Below are 17,691 nucleotides of genomic sequence, written 5' to 3' on the forward strand. Positions count from 1 at the left end.
TATATATAAATTATTACAACTGGAAGAAGTAACAGTCAGACCTTTTAAAATTTCAGTTGAGCGTTTGGGCTATAGACTCCATGGCCCTAGTTACAATACATTTAAGCAATTTTTAAGGAATTAAGCCAATTCAAACTAGGCACTTTAAAAATCTGTTCAACACAAAAAAAAATTAGGGTGGGATGAGCAGTCTTTTTAGGTTGAGAAGGTAACAGTAATTTTCTTTTTTAGGTGACCATTACTTACCCATAGAAATGTGCCTCGATGTACCCAGAATGCAGTAAAATAGGATGGGGAAAAAACCCATATACATTCCAATAACAGCGGGAAGACCAGACAATGCTGCATATCCGATACCTTAAAAAACAAAATAGAACAATCCGAGTTATATAATTAGTGGTTAAATAAGGACACATACTTTATCATTGAACATAATATTGTGCCCTTGTTCAACTATATAAATAGCTACTCGTCTACATGTAACACTAAGGAAGGTTTCAAGTATATATTCAAATGAACGCAAGAATCAGTAGTATGCGTCTAAAGTATTAGAATTGTTTTTAATATAAACAAAATGACAACTATTTTTCCAGGTTAATTTGATTGTAAAAGTTGTGTTATGGGGACTTACCCATTCACTTATAATGAACTTTTCCAACCATTATAAAAACCTAGACTTAATACTTTCACAGGGAAATATTGCAAGACTAGCAAGACCTGTCGAAATTCCACAGTGGACCGATTCATATGTAATATATTGATGTTGACATTCTGTAAATATTCAGCATAAATAGAGACACTCTGATAATATTGTAGCTCTTTTGTTAAAACTGCAAAGGCAAGTGGAGACGTCTGGTGTAGCCAGGTCGTAAAATATGCTTAAATGCTTGATATCCACATTCTTGCAAATTTAGTCTATATTATTATAGAGTTAATGTTCTATAGATTCTTATATATTACTAGCAGTTCAGCCCGGCTGTGCTGGGGCCATATATATTGGCAATAACTTTATGTGTGTATATATATATTAAAAAGTTTGACTCATTTCCAGGTAACCTACATCTAAAATTTAAAGTGTTTACGCCCAAACTTGGCGGAGGAGTTTGGTAGAGTCTGCAAACATCAACTCTTTCAACTGACCTCTTAGCAGCCAAAATTTCGCCTAAAAACTGATTAAAAAGCTTGCTGCATGTCTAAATACCCTTTAGGTAAAATTTCAAATGTTTAGACTCAAAATTGGCTGAATAGTTTGCTAGAGGCCGAAAACATCAAATCTTTTGTATTTTGACCCCTTGGAAGCCAACTTTTCAGCCAAAAACAGATTAAAAACTTGCCCTATGTCTGAATACGCTTTATGTAAAATTTCAAATGTTTAGACCAAAAATTGGCTGAGATGTCAGCTTTTTTTAACTTTGACCTCAATTTCACTTTTATAGATATATAGGTAAAATTGCGATTTCAAAAATAAGATATATCTATATGACTTAGGTTCATCAGCTTGAATCGAACCCGAATCCCAAACTTATAACTTTAGTTCCTTCAACTATAATTGAAACCGAAACCAAAACTTATGAATAATTCTTGATAAAATTATTTATAAAAAAATAGATTACTAAGGTGCCATCAGCTTAAATCAAAACCGAAACCAAGAATTCTTGATTACTTTTAAAAAATAGATTATTGGAGTGCCATTAGTTATAATCGAAACCAAAACTTATAAGAAATTGTTGGTAAAATTATTTAGAAAAGAAATAGATGACTTAAGTGCCATCAGCTATAATCGAAACTGAAACCAAAATTATGAAGAATTGTAAGTCAAATTATTTTTTTCTAAAATTAAATGACTTGAGTGCCATCAGCTGTAATCGAAATCAAAACTTATGAAGAATTCTTGGTAAAATTATTTATGACAAGAAATGGAAGTACGTAACAATTAAACGACCCGAATATAAGCGTGACACAGAAAATAACACATGCTATCGTATTAATATATAGATTAAAGTGTGAGGCTTGTTTAACTCCACAGTCAGTAAATACCGACAACCTTTCTTTGTATTCAATTTCTTCTATAGCATATTCTTTCTACGTAATCCTGTAGTTCATGGCTTTCTTTATGACCTTTCCTTAGAGCCACAACTGGCGATGAGACATTCAAAATAACAGCGTGGTATTCAACTACATCAACTTGCGACAAAGTATTGAAACAAGCAAGATAATGTTCAAAAACACTAACAATGTATCATTCAGGGAGTATGTACTCTAAAGCCAAAACGACTGAATGTTTCAAGGATCAGGAAGCAACTGTGAAAGTTAGTGCGCTGAATTCTGAATTCACCGCACTAACTCTGGAAGTTGCACTGAATTTGTGACACTAACTCACAATTCCCCGCACCAATTAAAAATGAAAAAGATAAGATTGTTCCACGGGAAAAAGTTATACATGAAAAGTCCATAAGCTGATTTTTTTTTTAAATTAAAAAGTGATTTCTTGGTTTTTGTTTTTTCCTTTGTGTTTTTCGTTAAAAGAGAAAATTAAATGTTGAGACAAAAAGAACTTCATTTTAACTTTTTCTGCCAAGAAAAACAGTGAATGAGAGAGAGAGAGAGAGAGAGAGAGAGAGAGAGAGAGCAATTTTTTCTTCTCGACCTCAAGATCTACATTTTTAAGAACAAAAAAGGGCTATGTGGAAAATTGTAATTTCTTTTTCACACGTTCAAAAAATATATTCAATTTTTCTTCATTTCTTTCTTAAATAAGAATAATATGAAACCCTGGAAGACTTCCAAACCAACCATGGAAATATCAAATGGATTTACAGAAAAAAAATAAAAATAAATAAGAAAAATAAAACAATGAAAAAAAGATTAATGCAACAATATCAAAAAATAAAATAAAAGGCTGAATTGTCAAATATCAGAATTAACATAACAGAAACAGCAATAAATAAATAAAAACAAAGAAAGTTTTCGGGAATAACAACAAATATGTTACTGGAACAACAATAACAACAAAAAAAAAGAGAAAATAGAATTATTACCCTAAATAAAAACCAAGTCACAGAAAATAACAGGGTATTCTCACAAAACGCAGTCTGGAATGCTGTTGACAATTTCATTTATGCTCCGAGTGAAGACAAGACTTCCATCTCATACTTTGGATATGAGAACCTGTATAACATTGATTGTACCAATTGGATAGACTCTAATAAAAAGTGTCCGTTTATTGCTTTTAAAACTGGGATCGACAAAACACAAATTTGTAGATTACCATTTTACCTCAAAAAGCATAAAACTCTTAACAGGACTGTTCAGCCTCAAAACATTGTAATTTCATAAAAGGTGGAAATGCTTTAATTTAATTAAGATGATTCGGACTATTTAACATTTGCATCAGTAGTCAATAAACATTGCAATGATTTTAAACTAGCTGAACTGAGTACTGACCATTTCAAATTCCTGATTGGTACAAGGATTGGTATCGGTAAAAGACTAAAATTCGACGCAAAGCAATAAGTGCTAAAAAGGATTGCTGAAAATATTAAATAAAAAACGTTGTTTCAGATTCAGAATCAGACTTATTATTACTATCAAGTTGCATACATGGAAAAGATTAAATGAATTTATGCTAAAATCTTACAAAACATCTAGAGTTGAAAATAAATTTTGAAGGTGAATTAATCACTAATGTTACATTTAACAAGAAGGAAATTAAAAGTGATTGTGTTAAAAACATAGGAAATCTTTTTCAGACAGATTGAATGCAACAATTTGTGGGATTTGCCTACAAAGACGTTTTGTTAAACAATGGAAACTAATGACAGAGAAGGAAAATCTTAAGTCAGAATTAAAACAAAATTTCCCTGAAGTTTTCTCAGCCGGTTTGAGAAAATGCACAAAAATGTTAGCCAGAGTCGAAATAAAACATAATATGAAACGAGTATTCAAGAATAGAAAAAAAATGTACTCTTTGCTTCATTCAAGAAAATTATTGAGGAGGTTGAAAGACATATAAAAACTGGCATCCTATCAAAAGTTCAATTCAGTCAATAGGCAGCCCTTACCAAAAAGAAGTCAACAGAAATCTGCATTTGTGCTGGCATCACCATGGATTTAAACTTGATACTAAAAGACTACCATTACCTACTTCTCAGAGGTGAAGAAGCTTTCACTAAGCTAATTGGAGGAAAAAATCTTCTCTAAAGTCGATCTTCAAATTGCAGTCAAGCAAAGTAGCTCGAAGTTGCTTTATATCCATAACATCCATAAGAAATTATTCAAATTTGAAAGCAAGTTTTGGGAATCAAGGTAGCGCCAGTCATTTTTCAAGAAATTATGGATACTATGTTGAGCAGCCTTGATTTCAGAATAATTTACCTGGATGATATTATAAGTGAGACCAGAGAACCACATCGAGAACATGTTCACAAGGTATTCTCTTGGATACAGGATTTTGGTTTTAAAATCAAAGAAGACAAGTGTGATTTGTTCATGGAAGAAATAAAATACTTGGGACACTTCATTGACAAGAACAGTAGAAGACTGGACTTGAAAAGGACTACATCTATAAAGGATATGCCGGCACCAAAAAGTATTATAGAATTACAACATATTTTAGGGTTTGTAAACCAGGCATTCATTTCCAATATGCATGAACTACGGGTCTCACTGAACGAGCTACTAAAAAAGGACAGAGTGTAAAAATGGACACCTGAATGTCAGACAGCATTCGATAAAGTAAAAAACCCTGACATCATATCTATTCCTCACATGTTATGACCCAAAACTGGATACAATAGTCATTAGTGATGCGAGCTCATATGCAATAGAATCCTGTATCTTAGATAAAATGACAGACAGAAGTAAAAAATCTATTGCACATACGTCAAGATCTCTGCTCCCAGCAGGAAAGCACTATTTATAGATCAAGAAAACAGGTTTGCTATTATCTTTGCAATTACAAAGTTCCACAGGTATTTACATGGAATACAGAAACTGCACTGCAACAGTTTCTGCAGGTCTATAGGATCACACCTAATCCTGAAACACCATCAGCAGCAAAGAAAGCAAACAAAATTGTACCTAAGAAACACTGTAACCCGGAAGAAAAAGTAATCAGTAAAAAAAATCCCTTTGAAAGCCAACAAGTCTCCATTATGTTCCATAAATAAGTAGAATTGTCTTGAGTTAAACAGAACCACAAGAGGATCATGATCCACACATGGAAAAGCGAAAATAAAAAGGATAAAGACCGTGCACGTATGTAAAAAGACTTTCTTGATTGCTCACTGACAAAACCCCACAAGTGTACAAGTATGCATTTGTTGGGAACGACATGTGCAAACGGAACTCTTTAACTCTTGTTTATCAAAATGTAACACTATCCTTATGAAATCACTACATAATAATCCATACTAACATCTTTTAATAGAATATTTATTTATTAGAAAGAGCATGTCCCGTGTCACTTCTGATATACCTTACTGATTAATTGCCAGAGTTGAGAGGTTCATATCCTCTAAGAATTTCCAACAGAGAACAAACAATCTGCCATGATACACTCCTAAGTATTCTGTTTCCATTGTTCACAGAAAACACGGCGTAAATTCATATCATATAAATAACCAGAAACAAAACCTGCTATCAGAATATCCTTCAACTACTAACAATAGGTTATAAAAAACTGAAAGGGTCTCAGGATTTTTTGAGAATGACAACTATACGGATGTACGCATATGTATATATTTAAAAGGATTTATTTTAAATATGAACTAATCTGATTGAAACAAAAAAGGAAAGATCGCTATCTAGCAACTGACTCTTCATACCACTGTTTGAAGTTAAAACAAAACAAAAACAAAAAAAAACTTCAATTCTGTTCAAAACTCGAGTTCTTAACGGTAAATACTATCATTTTCATTTTTTTCTATTTCATGCTATGCATTAAGACTCTTCTTTTCCAGATTTCTGTTCTACTTGCCATCTTGTTTAAGTTTATTATATACTAGCATCGGTGCCTGGCGTTCGAGGTGTGTGTTGAGCAAAAAACCCCAAAAAACAAAAATGCTAGTAGGAAGGCAGGCTCGAACCCGTACCATGAAGGAGGAAAAGAACGAGGAAAAAGTGACGTCTTTGCTGTTACGACCACTGCTAAACAAAACGTAATGTAGGTTTAAATTTAGGCTAGACAATCGAAAAGAGGGGATGACTTTTGAAAATATCGGTGAAGAAAGCAACTCCTCCCTGTAGAAAAGTGCCCAGTTGAAGGTGAAGAAATTAATGTTTTTAGCCAATTTTTCGGTATTTGTCGTCTGAAGGGTCGAGCTTCAAAACGATACTAATATTGTGAAAATTCGTCGCCTCTGTTGAAAGTTTTAGGCAGACATGCAAACATACATACATTTATATATTGGTAGCTCAAATTTTCGACCCAAACTGATTAAAACGCTTGCTCTATCTCTGATTACCCTTTATGTAAAATTTCAAATGTTTAGACCAGAAATTGTCTGAGTAATTTGGTAGAGATCGCAGAGGTCAAATTTTGTTTTAACTTTGACCTCTATTATGACCCCTTAACATTTGTTTTGGGCTCACATTAAGTTATTAAGTTAGATCCATGTCCAAGGAACCTATATCTGAAATTTTAAGTGTTTAGACCCAAAATTGTCGGAGGAGTTTAGTAGAGTTCTCAAAGGTCAAATCGCTGAACTTTGACCTCTTAACAACCAAATTTCTGTCCGAAAACTGATTACAAAGATGTTCCCAAATTTCAGTACCTTGTATATCAAATTTCGAGTCTGTAAACTGAAAATTGACAGAGATATTGTGTAGGGAAATGTACACAGACAGACACACACACATATATATATATATATATATAATAAAGAATTTGAAACACATGCATGTATTTCCTAGCATTCATCTCTCTTCGAAAATAAAATGCTTTAAAATTAAAATGAATAAAAAAATAGAAAATTAGCCTCCCAGTTAATAAAAAAAAAGAAAAGAAAAAAACAAAACAAAAACGTCTTACTAACTTTTCAAAAGAATATCCTTACCTCCTAGGTAAGCCTCCTCTCCTCTTTAATAGATGGTGGCTTTGTATCTTAAAATGGAGCTGGCTGTCTGCTAGATAGACCACCATGGGTAGTTCGAACTACCCATGGTGGTCTATCTAGCAGACAGCCAGCTCCAAAGTACATTGCATCTATCCATTTTGCATGAAACCATTATATGTAAATCTAACCCCGCTATTTCTTTTTTCTTTTGCTTTGTATTTTCCTTACATCATTAAGTTAAATTTTTAACCATATTATAAAACAAATAAATTAATAAAAACAGATTGGTTTGCTCCACATGTTAAATAGATATGCCATTTCTATCTATAGTTAGAGAGGAATCTATTTTGAATTTTATGCTAATTTGTTTAGAAGAGAGCAAAACTAAATACAATACTTATTATTTTATCCATCCATGATCTAGAATCCATGTGTATGGTTATCCCTTTCGGTGTGATGGACCCATAAATCTTGTCAGGTCATCTATCCAGGAGAAGGAAATGATATAAAAACTGTACTACTGACCTCACGTCACTGCACCGAAACTACAACAAATGCCTTGCTGAATCTTGCTTCTCTAATAGCTGGAAAATTGCCTCTATGGTACCAGTGTGCCAGAATTCTGGTGAAAGAACGGATTCGCTCAATTATCGTCCTATCAGGCAATACCATTCTACTGCAGATATTTTAATAGTCATCTGCAAAATCAGGGCTGTAGCCCTTGATATATCCAAAGCCTTTGACAAATTTTAGCATGAAGGGCTCCTAATGAAAATAAAATCATACAGTACTAGCAGGGATGCCCGGCATAACCTGGTCGTAAAATATAGTTAAATATGATATCTTAATTTATGCAGAGTTTGTATTATTATAGAGTTAATTTTCTATTGATTCTTATATATTATAAAGCTGTGACTTTAAAAAAAAAATATCCATATGACTTGGGCGAATCAGCTTGAATTGAAACCGAAATCAAAATTTATGAAGAAAAAAAAAAATTCAAATATATATATATATATATATATATATATATATATACTAGCAAAAGTACCCGTCGTTGACTGGGTTCAAAAACAGCCTACAGAAAACGGACTCTGATTTATGAAAGTATGATAGGTTATGAAAAAGAAGGGTTGTAAAGAGATAGCTTTGAATTTGGGAGTATCAAAACCAAAGCAAAATATGATGAAAGTAAAAATAAAATAGATAAACCCCATAATTTATTATACCATACCTGTTCACACTGAAACACTTAACACAATATTCTGTGGATCTATATTAAAAAACCTTGTTAAACTTTGTGACATATTTCCATTCTATGGAGGTCAGGTGCGAATAATTTTATTATACAATGTATCTTCAAACAGAAACATAATTATCAAAATATACTTACACAGATAGATATGAAAGTCTTTATTAAAGTTTGTGTCTATTTCCATTCTATGGAGGCCAGGCGCGAACGCAGACCCCACAATTTTATTATACCATCCCTATTTAAGTTAAAACATACTTATCAAAGTATCATTATGTACATCTATATCAAAAATACTTGTAAACGTTTTTTTTAATTTTGAAATTTTTTATTTCCATACTTTGTGGACCAGGCGCGTATGCAGACCCCACAATTTTAATGAATCATCATTATGCCAGATCAAACATACCCATTCCTGTGTCTTCTTCTATCATTATATGTGATCAGTTTTCTATAATAGTCAACCATATAGGAGCCTATTCGTGACCAGACACACACACACAGACGTTCAGCTTTATATCATATAACTTGAGTTTCTTCAGCTATAAACGAAACCGAAACTTATGAAGAATTCTTGGTAAAATTATTTATTACAAGAAATAGGTCATAACAATTAAACGACAGTCGCTCAGAAAAAAAGGTGTCAGTATGACACACAAAATAACACACGCTATCGTATTAATATATATATTACTAAATGAAAGCTAAATAAAATTAGATCCTTCTTAGACAAGAGGAAAATCTCAGTTCTTGATAGCGTACATCCAAACACCATAATATTAATGTGAGAGTGTCTCAGGAATCGATCCGTGAACCTCTATTCGTCTTGATATTCATAAACGACATCACTAATAACATGAGTATATTTGCTGATGATACAATGCTCTATAAGCTTCCTTCCTTTAACAATTACAAAATGCCTTCTCAACCACTAATAGCCATGACTAATAATACCCTAACTGAGAGCTCTTTCTTTCAAACTCATTGGCTTAACATTCACAGGCAACATGAACTGAAACAAATAAGGTGGGTTCCCTCTACCGTGTTAGAAAATTACTCACACCTGAGGGTATCCTGTACCTCTACAAAGCCACCATTCGCCCATGCATGGAGTATTGTTGCTATATCTGGACTGCTACATATACAACTAGACGTTCCTTTTAGACAGGGTCCAAAGAAGAGTCATTAATAAAATAGATTCCACACTGTCAAATTCCAAGTCCCACCGTTGCAATGTTGTTATGGGACACAAAGGAAAGCATTTATAATTTTATGACTTGAAAGAATCAAATAAATTTTGACTGACCTTGAGGTAATTGCATAAAGGCAACGGTCATGCCGGCAATTATGTCATTCCAAAGATAGCTCTTTATTTTATAGTTTCTTATCATGTTTATGAACGAGACAAAGTTGATCACTTTTTGGACAGAACATGCTTTTTTGATGGTATTCCCAAACTGATTGCACATAGGTTCATCGTCTAAATCGACCTGGCATTTGTTCACAAATTCATGCGTCCAGTAAATAGGTCGACTAATTTTGATCTTATGGAAGTCATCAGAAGAGTTGCATATTGAATTGGATGACATCGTTTATCACTTTTGGATAACTGTTAAAAAATATCTGAAAAGAAAGGAAATTATTTTTAGAATATTATACAATTTCAAATTCAATTGACAAGAAAATAATCACCAAATAAAAAACGAGAAACACCTCCTGTATGCTCTAATTGGTAAAATTTCTGAAAAGTTTGAGACTAAAATGAAAAAAAGAAAAGAAAACACTCAAAAAACACCCAAAAAACAAGCAAATGTAAAAGTGAAGTGCTCTTTTTAAAAACGTCATATAAAATTGTGTATAGGTAATAAAAATTGTACATATATTTTTAAAAAGCTTATGGTATACTAAATGTATTGGAGTTAAAATCAGCTTAGTATTACATATGGAATCTTAAGAAAAACATTGTTTAAATGAGAATATACACTAGTATTATCGGCTTATTTCCTAGATGACATGTTTGATTGAATCAACGTTAGTCTTTAAAAATCAGAATCAGAAGTAGCTGCAAAGTCTTTTGGTGACTTACATATAAAATAATTTAAATAAAATTATTTCTTTCAAAACATAATTTTTGTGCTATTGTAAGATGAGTTTTAAAAAGACAAAAACAAAGCATATGTTAAAGTTTTAAATAAATTTCAATTGCTTAAATAAATTAGTTTTATTATTTATTTCATTACACCTCATTTCCATTATGCATATTTTTATTGATCGTGCAAAAATTATGGGAATAAGCCGATGTATTAATTAAAGACGTGTTAAAAAGTATTTTTCTACTAAATTAAGGTCAATAGGCATCTTCTGTTTTGTAATAATCATCTTTCGTTCTTGTTAGCTCCTTACATGAAGTAGTTTCATGCCTTGTCTGAAGCGATTTTCATAAAAAATAATTTAATTAAACTTCACAAACATTAAACTTAAAAAACAAAAGAATAAATGAACGTCATACAATAACTGTTTTTAAAAACATTTCGTACTATGTCTATATCGTTGTTAAAAAAACAAAACAAAAACACCCTGGAGTGGATTAGTGTCTTTTTTTCACATTTATTTCATTGTCTTTTTTTTTTCACATTCATTCCATTGTCATTTTTTTTTCCCATTCATTCCATCGTCATTTTTTTTCACATTTATTTCATCGTCATTTTTTTTGTCACATTTATTTCATTGTCATTTTTTTTCACATTTATTTCATTGTCATTTTTTTGTCACATTTATTTCATTGTCATTTTTTTGTCACATTTATTTCATTGTCATTTTTTTTTATCAGGTCTGTTTTATTTTTTGGCAAAATAAAAAAAACCCAAGTAGTTTCTTTATGAACCAACATGTTCATTTTTTTTGTTTAAGGGAATTCGCTCCAGATAAGACATAAAACCACTTGATGTAAAGAATTAAAAAACAAAACAATACTTCAAGACCAAAAAATAGTCAATGATAAGTGTTATATGGATAGATTCCAGAAAACAGAAATTCTTTTTTCTTTGTCAAAAACATCGCTCATGGAACGTGAGAACTAAAGTACAAAATAAGGGAAGCAATATTTAAGTGGCTGCTAAAAGTCAACCTAAGACGCACTTTCTGCATTCCATTAAAAAGAACAACTGTAAACTTGCCGTTGTTGCAAGTTAAGCAACATACTTTACAAATTTATTTCAATTATCTTTTCACTACTAGTTGTGCAGTTGTTGAGTATCTGAAGATACCGGCTTCCTGACCTAAAATGCACCAAACATGGATGCTATCGTTTTTTTTTTTTTTTACAAGATTCAATCATGTTCTGCAAAGCCAAAAACAGAAACAACAATTTTCCTCTACAAAACAACCAAACCAAACCAAACTCAAATGAATCAGATGATTATTGTTGTCATTCGTTTCCCACGATATCTTTATAGTTAGAATTCTTTCAAGAAAGGCATCAGGTACTTACAGGGGGAGGGGACCACATAAAGGTTTTCAACATCCTTAAGTGAAAATGTTGAGGAAAGGTCAGAAGCATATAGTATTACTATAGTATCAATGCAAGTATGCCCCAAGGATCTATTCTGGGGACAAATTTTTCCTAATCATGATCTGCCAAATCAAACCTTAAAATTGTTTTATTACATACAACTGTCGTTGGTATAATGTTTAGTGTCAAGTTGAATTTCCATGGACAGAGTTTCTATGCACGGCCTTTCCTGTATAATACAATATAGTTGTCTTTGAATTCAATGTAAAAAGAAAAATGTCACAACTTGTCCCATAAGTAATGAAACTTCATTTGATCGAATTAAATACTCCCTTAATCATCTTCATCCTTCGAATGACATCTGGACTGGTGCATTCACCACTAGTCTCTCACCTTAGACAAGGTTAAAAAAAAAAAAAAAAAAAAAAGAGTCGCAAATCTTATACATCCCACACTGTTGTCCAAACTCCTACTGCTATCCTATCGCTGTAATGTTACATCCCTGTGCATGTTTTACAGGTACTTTAATGGAATGTGCTCTAATGAACTCATAGCACTTGGTACCCCTTGATGTACATACTTCTAACTAACCTGACAAGCAGCAAATCCCCACCCCTTCACTGTTGAGCCCCCTAGATCGCGGAAAGCATTCGATTCTAATAGAACAAACTCAAATATACTGCTAGACTTTGGAATTCCCTCCCTGGCTCCTGCTTCCATGACTATAAAACAGACATCTCATTTCTCAACTTCGCACAGTCTCCTATTAGACCACGATCCCAAATTGTAGCCCTTTATGTTTCCAAGTGACAATATGCCAATGATATCTGTGACATTAACTTATATCCTCAAGTAGCTATTAGGCTTGATTGGTAGTAACCCAATAGTACAAAAACAAATTGGAAACTTTTGCAGGAGTCCAAATTTTCTTTTCAGCAGCCAATTTAGCTCTGTGTAAAACTACACAAAAAATGATACAGGTGTGTAGTTAAAAAAAAGAAAAGAAAAACTTATTGTGCATGCAGCCAAGCTGTAAAGAAATAGGGCTGTAATAAATTAACTTTCATAACTTACGTTTTATTTTTTTGTTACTTGAAGTATACAATCAAATACTTCAGACACAAAAAAGGCATCTTAGTTTCTAATTTATGACATTTGTCAACTAATTAAAAAATGAATGCAAAGACAAGCTTGTTTGGACATTCCAGGGTTAAGTATGAATACCTATTTAATGGGTTGTTTTGTCTTATGCCACACCAATTCTTTTCAAGTTATTAGTAGTCAAGGTGGAGGTTAACCGAAATATATTTGTCACTGTTTGTGTACAACCTATAGCCCATATCGTTGATGAATTGTCACCAAACTTGGTCAAAACTAGAGCTTATTTAATTTTGAGATATCTAGGAGAAAGGTCAAGATCACAAAAAAGGACAACTTCAGTTCTGTAGAGACTTGCTACTTGGCCCATATAGTAGCCAATGATGTCTTGCGATTTTGGCAAAACTTTAGTTTCAGATTTTTCCAAATTTGATGTATTTGATGCGATAACTTTAATCAGCATAGAAAATTTTAGCCTGCTCAGAAAAATAAGGTTTAAATAAGGAACGTTTCCATGGTATAACTTTGAGAATACTTTATACAATATAGAGAAGTAGGACCCAAATAAGCCCCATAATTTTAAATCCATCATTTTAGCATGGAAGCCAGCCTGCAATTAAACTTCCCTAATTCAGAGAATCTGTCATTCAACCCTCGCCCACTCATTCGTTACCACCCCAACATGGTATTATCAAACCAAGATGATGATTCCGGTTTAAATTTTGAAAGTTTTATAGCAAAAACAAAAACTTATGAGTTAATTGGGATGACACTTTATCTTGCTGTCTGCAGCTGGGATCCTTTTCACCTCAAGCACTTTGAGGCATTTCAAAATAATTCTAGTTTATGCTCATAGTGTCACAAAGGATAATAATCTTATAATAGCTTTTATCAAAATTCATAGTTAGAAAATTGTCTCGATTCTGAGTTTTTGAGATGAGGATTGGTTATTTATATTATTTGGATCCTTTGGACTAGTGTTCTCATCTAGAGTGCTATTTGCCCAACGTTTAAACTACAACTTTTTTCAGGTGTATTTTGTTGAACATGGCAATTTTTCTGTCTAACTCGGGAATCTGCATGAAATTTCAAACTAAAATCTTTATTTAATCCACAGGGGTAGCAAACTCTCGTTCTGTCAGCCATGACTGGGCAGAAATTCAAGTAATACAGAATTTTTTTTTTTTTTAGGTGTCGCCTTCACTGAGGATTGCACCTTCAACCTCCACAGTAGAGTGCAAGTTTTACAACTGAATTATACAAAGTATTCTATCCTCTATGTCATGGGTCCTTGTGGATTTGACAGAACGTTTCCCAAGTTTAACAAAAGACACCTGAAGAAAGTCAGAAATTACATTGACCAAAACGTCATGCAAATAACACTCAGGATGAGAACAGTAGTCCGGGGAATCCAAATAAAAAATTATCATTTAGACAAAATATTGCTAATGACAAGTTAAAAGATTGATCTAAAAAAAAAAACAAAAAAAAAACAGGCCCCTTCAGTCTAGGACAGACTAAGGATACCCACGAAGGGTTGCCTGCATGTGAAAGTTTTGTGGCAGGAGGTGCGCAATCTCTAACCACACCTCTCCTGAGACGACATTGTTAAATACCAGTGGCAAGTGAAATACAGGACGACTGGAAACAAATGCCGAGATAAACGGAGAGCACATACAGCACCTTGAATTCCCAAATGGTCACCCATCTGATATTAACCAGGCTCAACATTGCTTAACTTCGGTGATCTGACAAGAACTGGTGTCAATGCGATTATGCACATATTGATCTAAAAATATCTAAAGTATCATTCGGACTTTGCATCCTGTGTTAATTATATTAAAAATCAAAATGCGATTCGAAATCTTTTAGATGATTACATGTAAACAGATTGAAAAATAGGCACCTAAAGTAAATTTTGAAAAATTTTTGGCTTTAGAGTGAAGGATTACATATAAGTTTAACGTAAAATGATCACCTCCTTTTGGACCAACTCTGATTTTTGGTGATTAAAAAAGCGATTTGTTTTTCAAAGAGTGGTTTCTATTTACTCATCTGCCCTACCAGGACAAACTTAATCACAAAGTCATCTTTTGATGTGTACATGTGTGTAGAAGATCTGGCTGTTTAGAAATGAGTATTCGAGACTGGGACGAAATTAAAAATTATCTCAGTTGAGAAAAAACTTGTTTAACTACTTTATTCAAGAAGAACACTTGATTGCTAATCTTAAAAAATTAACATAAATTTTTAAAAAAGTATTTTATTTCAAGCAATGTTACAATGTTTTTGTAAAATTATATAATTTTAATAAGACCTAGATCATTCTACTCAATTCTGGGCGTCAGTAGCAATTAAGAAGTAATACTAAAATTAGAAGGCGTACAAAGAAAAATGATTAAAGTAATAAAATATATCATATGGAGGCTAATAATGATTAAAGACATAAGGCAAATAAGGCAATGACAAGGAAAGGTGCCAAACACTACAGTTATATTAGTAGAGCTGTGACAACAGCATATTTTTTTCATTGTTTTGACTCTTATGTATATATCTTACATGGTTTTATATAGACGGATGTGGTTCTCGGTTGATTAAGTGTGTCTAACTGTATCTGATATATACCCAAGAGTCAAAAGAATGAAAAGAATATTATGTTGTCACAGCTCTATATATTAGTGATGTATGATAGGCAGACCATAGAGGGATTGGCAGTTGTGACCAGTACGATACATAGAATTAGAAATTGGAAGCTCATTGTTTTTAGATTAGAAGTTATTAGCACAGAGCGGTCGTTGACATGGCATGATGTAGATCACCACGTCACAGAATGATTCGTGAAACATGAGTTTGGGGAAGTCTGTTTGGGGAAGTCTGTTTCAGGGAGTCAGAGAAAGCACCAATCAACATGCCTGAGAACGATCAAAACGCTGCAGAAACAACACTCAAAATGAGGATAAGAGTCTGATAAATACAAGTAATATAATCAATTAGCCCTCATTTAAAAAATGCAGAACTTTAATGGTCAATGATTGTTGGTCGAATGTAAATATCAGCTCAAGGTTAGATGGCTGCTGTGCAGACAAAGAAGAAAGTTATCATGAGAATCGTAATATATTGAAAGTGTATGATCTAATGTTGCGAAAATTGCATACATTTTGACAAGTTACTCCATTAAATTAAACCCATAGCGTGTTAAAAAAATCCACATAATTTTATTTGTTGAAACAACTAAACCGAAAACTTGGGTTAGGGGTTAGTCTCTTGTCAGCAACACCAAAACAAGTTAATTGTGTAATTTAAATGGAGCTAAGTCAGTCTGTCTCTTAAACTGACCGACTGACTAGTTTTAGCGAATTCTTCAAGCATCAATTTCTTTTATTGGGAACTTTCCATTAAGGTGAGTTGTGTGATTGGTTAACCGATCACAAGCTGTATCACATTTATTTTACTTTCCTACGATCGGACAGTCAATAAAAGTCTTTGTTTCACTTAAAAACGTAGGTGCTAAAAGTCAAATCACAATATGTAGGCAGGGTCTTATCTCAAGAATAGAAGTATTTTTACTATTTGCTGACAGGTAAGTATATTTATCAAATAAGTCTGGTGCACTCCATAACATTTCGACTTGTAAACACAGTTTTGTTGTTGACTGGATATTTTCAATTTTTCAATTCATGATTGAAATTTATCGTTCACAAATAAGTTATGGCAGGTGCTCCCTTACTATTTTGTCAGCAGAAGTTATTTTAAGTCCTCAACAAAATTGTTTGTAATAATCAATCTGATCTGAAAATAATTTATTCATAATTCAGTTAATTATAAACAAAATTTTTCTCCATTTATCACTTTAACCTGAAAAATATAATCTTTAAATGATCATTTGAATATGGATGTTTCAGCATTGCAGTTTGTACACATTTAAAATAATGTGTCCATTCAATTTGAGTGTTCAGCAAAAAAAAATAAAAAAAAATAATAATAATTTCAAACTTTAGGCATGACAGAGAAATGAAAACTGTTGCAAGCATAAGCGTGATAGACTAACGAAAATGCTATTTGAAACTTCAGCATGACAGACAAAATAAATTTGATTTCGAACTAATGCATGACAGGCAAATGACAACACTTCTTCAGACTTACGTATAACAGAAAACATTATGATTGCAAACTTATGTCGGACAGACCATCTGACAAACAGAACATCTTATGGAGATGTGTGGACGCATCTCATTTAACATAAGCCCGTTTAAAGTTTAGCGATGAAAACACAAATTCAAACTGAAGTGTGACTTACCAATAAAATATTCCATAGAAGATGTGAAGATACATTTAAAAAGATGCATTAATGGCGAAAGAATGTTTTAAAACTGTTTTAAAACTATTGAAATACATTGGAATATTTATTTTAAATGTCATTGTTAAGTTCATTGGTTAAGTTGCTAGAAACGAAATGTTATCTTCATATCAGTAACCTCATTGACTAAACTAATTCAAAAAACATGTCCTATTTACAAACATGGCCACACAGTGTTGAAGATCCAAGATACTTCGATGTTGATGCAGCTATATCATGAACTTAAGGTAAGACGTTGTTTCTGTAGATGCCTTCTTCTCTGGACGTTTCTTAGCTTATAAGACATCATTGTCGTTAATCGTTTCATGGATATATATCAGAGTTGATTCCTAGCGATGACCCCATAAGTCATGTGGGAGTAAGTTGGTCGCATCTGGTAGCATTTCAAACTTTAACATGACACAGACGAAAATTGTTT

At 32.6% G+C, this 17,691-nt stretch overlaps 1 protein-coding gene across 3 annotated transcripts in view; it reads right to left on the bottom strand.

Annotated features, from left to right (window-relative positions):
- LOC145257531 (sulfate transporter-like) overlaps positions 1–17,691 on the bottom strand; it is a 142,014-nt gene that overhangs the window by 91,790 nt on the left and 32,533 nt on the right. For 2 of the 3 annotated variants that reach the window (XM_080115666.1, XM_080115667.1), the window contains exons 2-3: positions 9,614–9,930; positions 247–357 (exon numbers count right to left, since the gene is read on the bottom strand). In XM_080115666.1, coding sequence (XP_079971792.1) covers positions 247–357; positions 9,614–9,896 — 394 coding nt within the window. In that variant the 5' untranslated portion in view covers positions 9,897–9,930. Of the gene's footprint in view, positions 1–246; positions 358–9,368; positions 9,540–9,613; positions 9,931–17,691 lie in introns of those variants that run through there. The other variant, XM_080115668.1, reaches the window with a different exon arrangement.

The sequence above is a fragment of the Euprymna scolopes genome, chromosome 3 (assembly GCF_053919585.1).
Source record: "Euprymna scolopes isolate OS-2025 chromosome 3, ASM5391958v1, whole genome shotgun sequence".
In the NCBI taxonomy this organism is placed as follows: Eukaryota; Metazoa; Mollusca; class Cephalopoda; order Sepiida; family Sepiolidae; genus Euprymna; species Euprymna scolopes.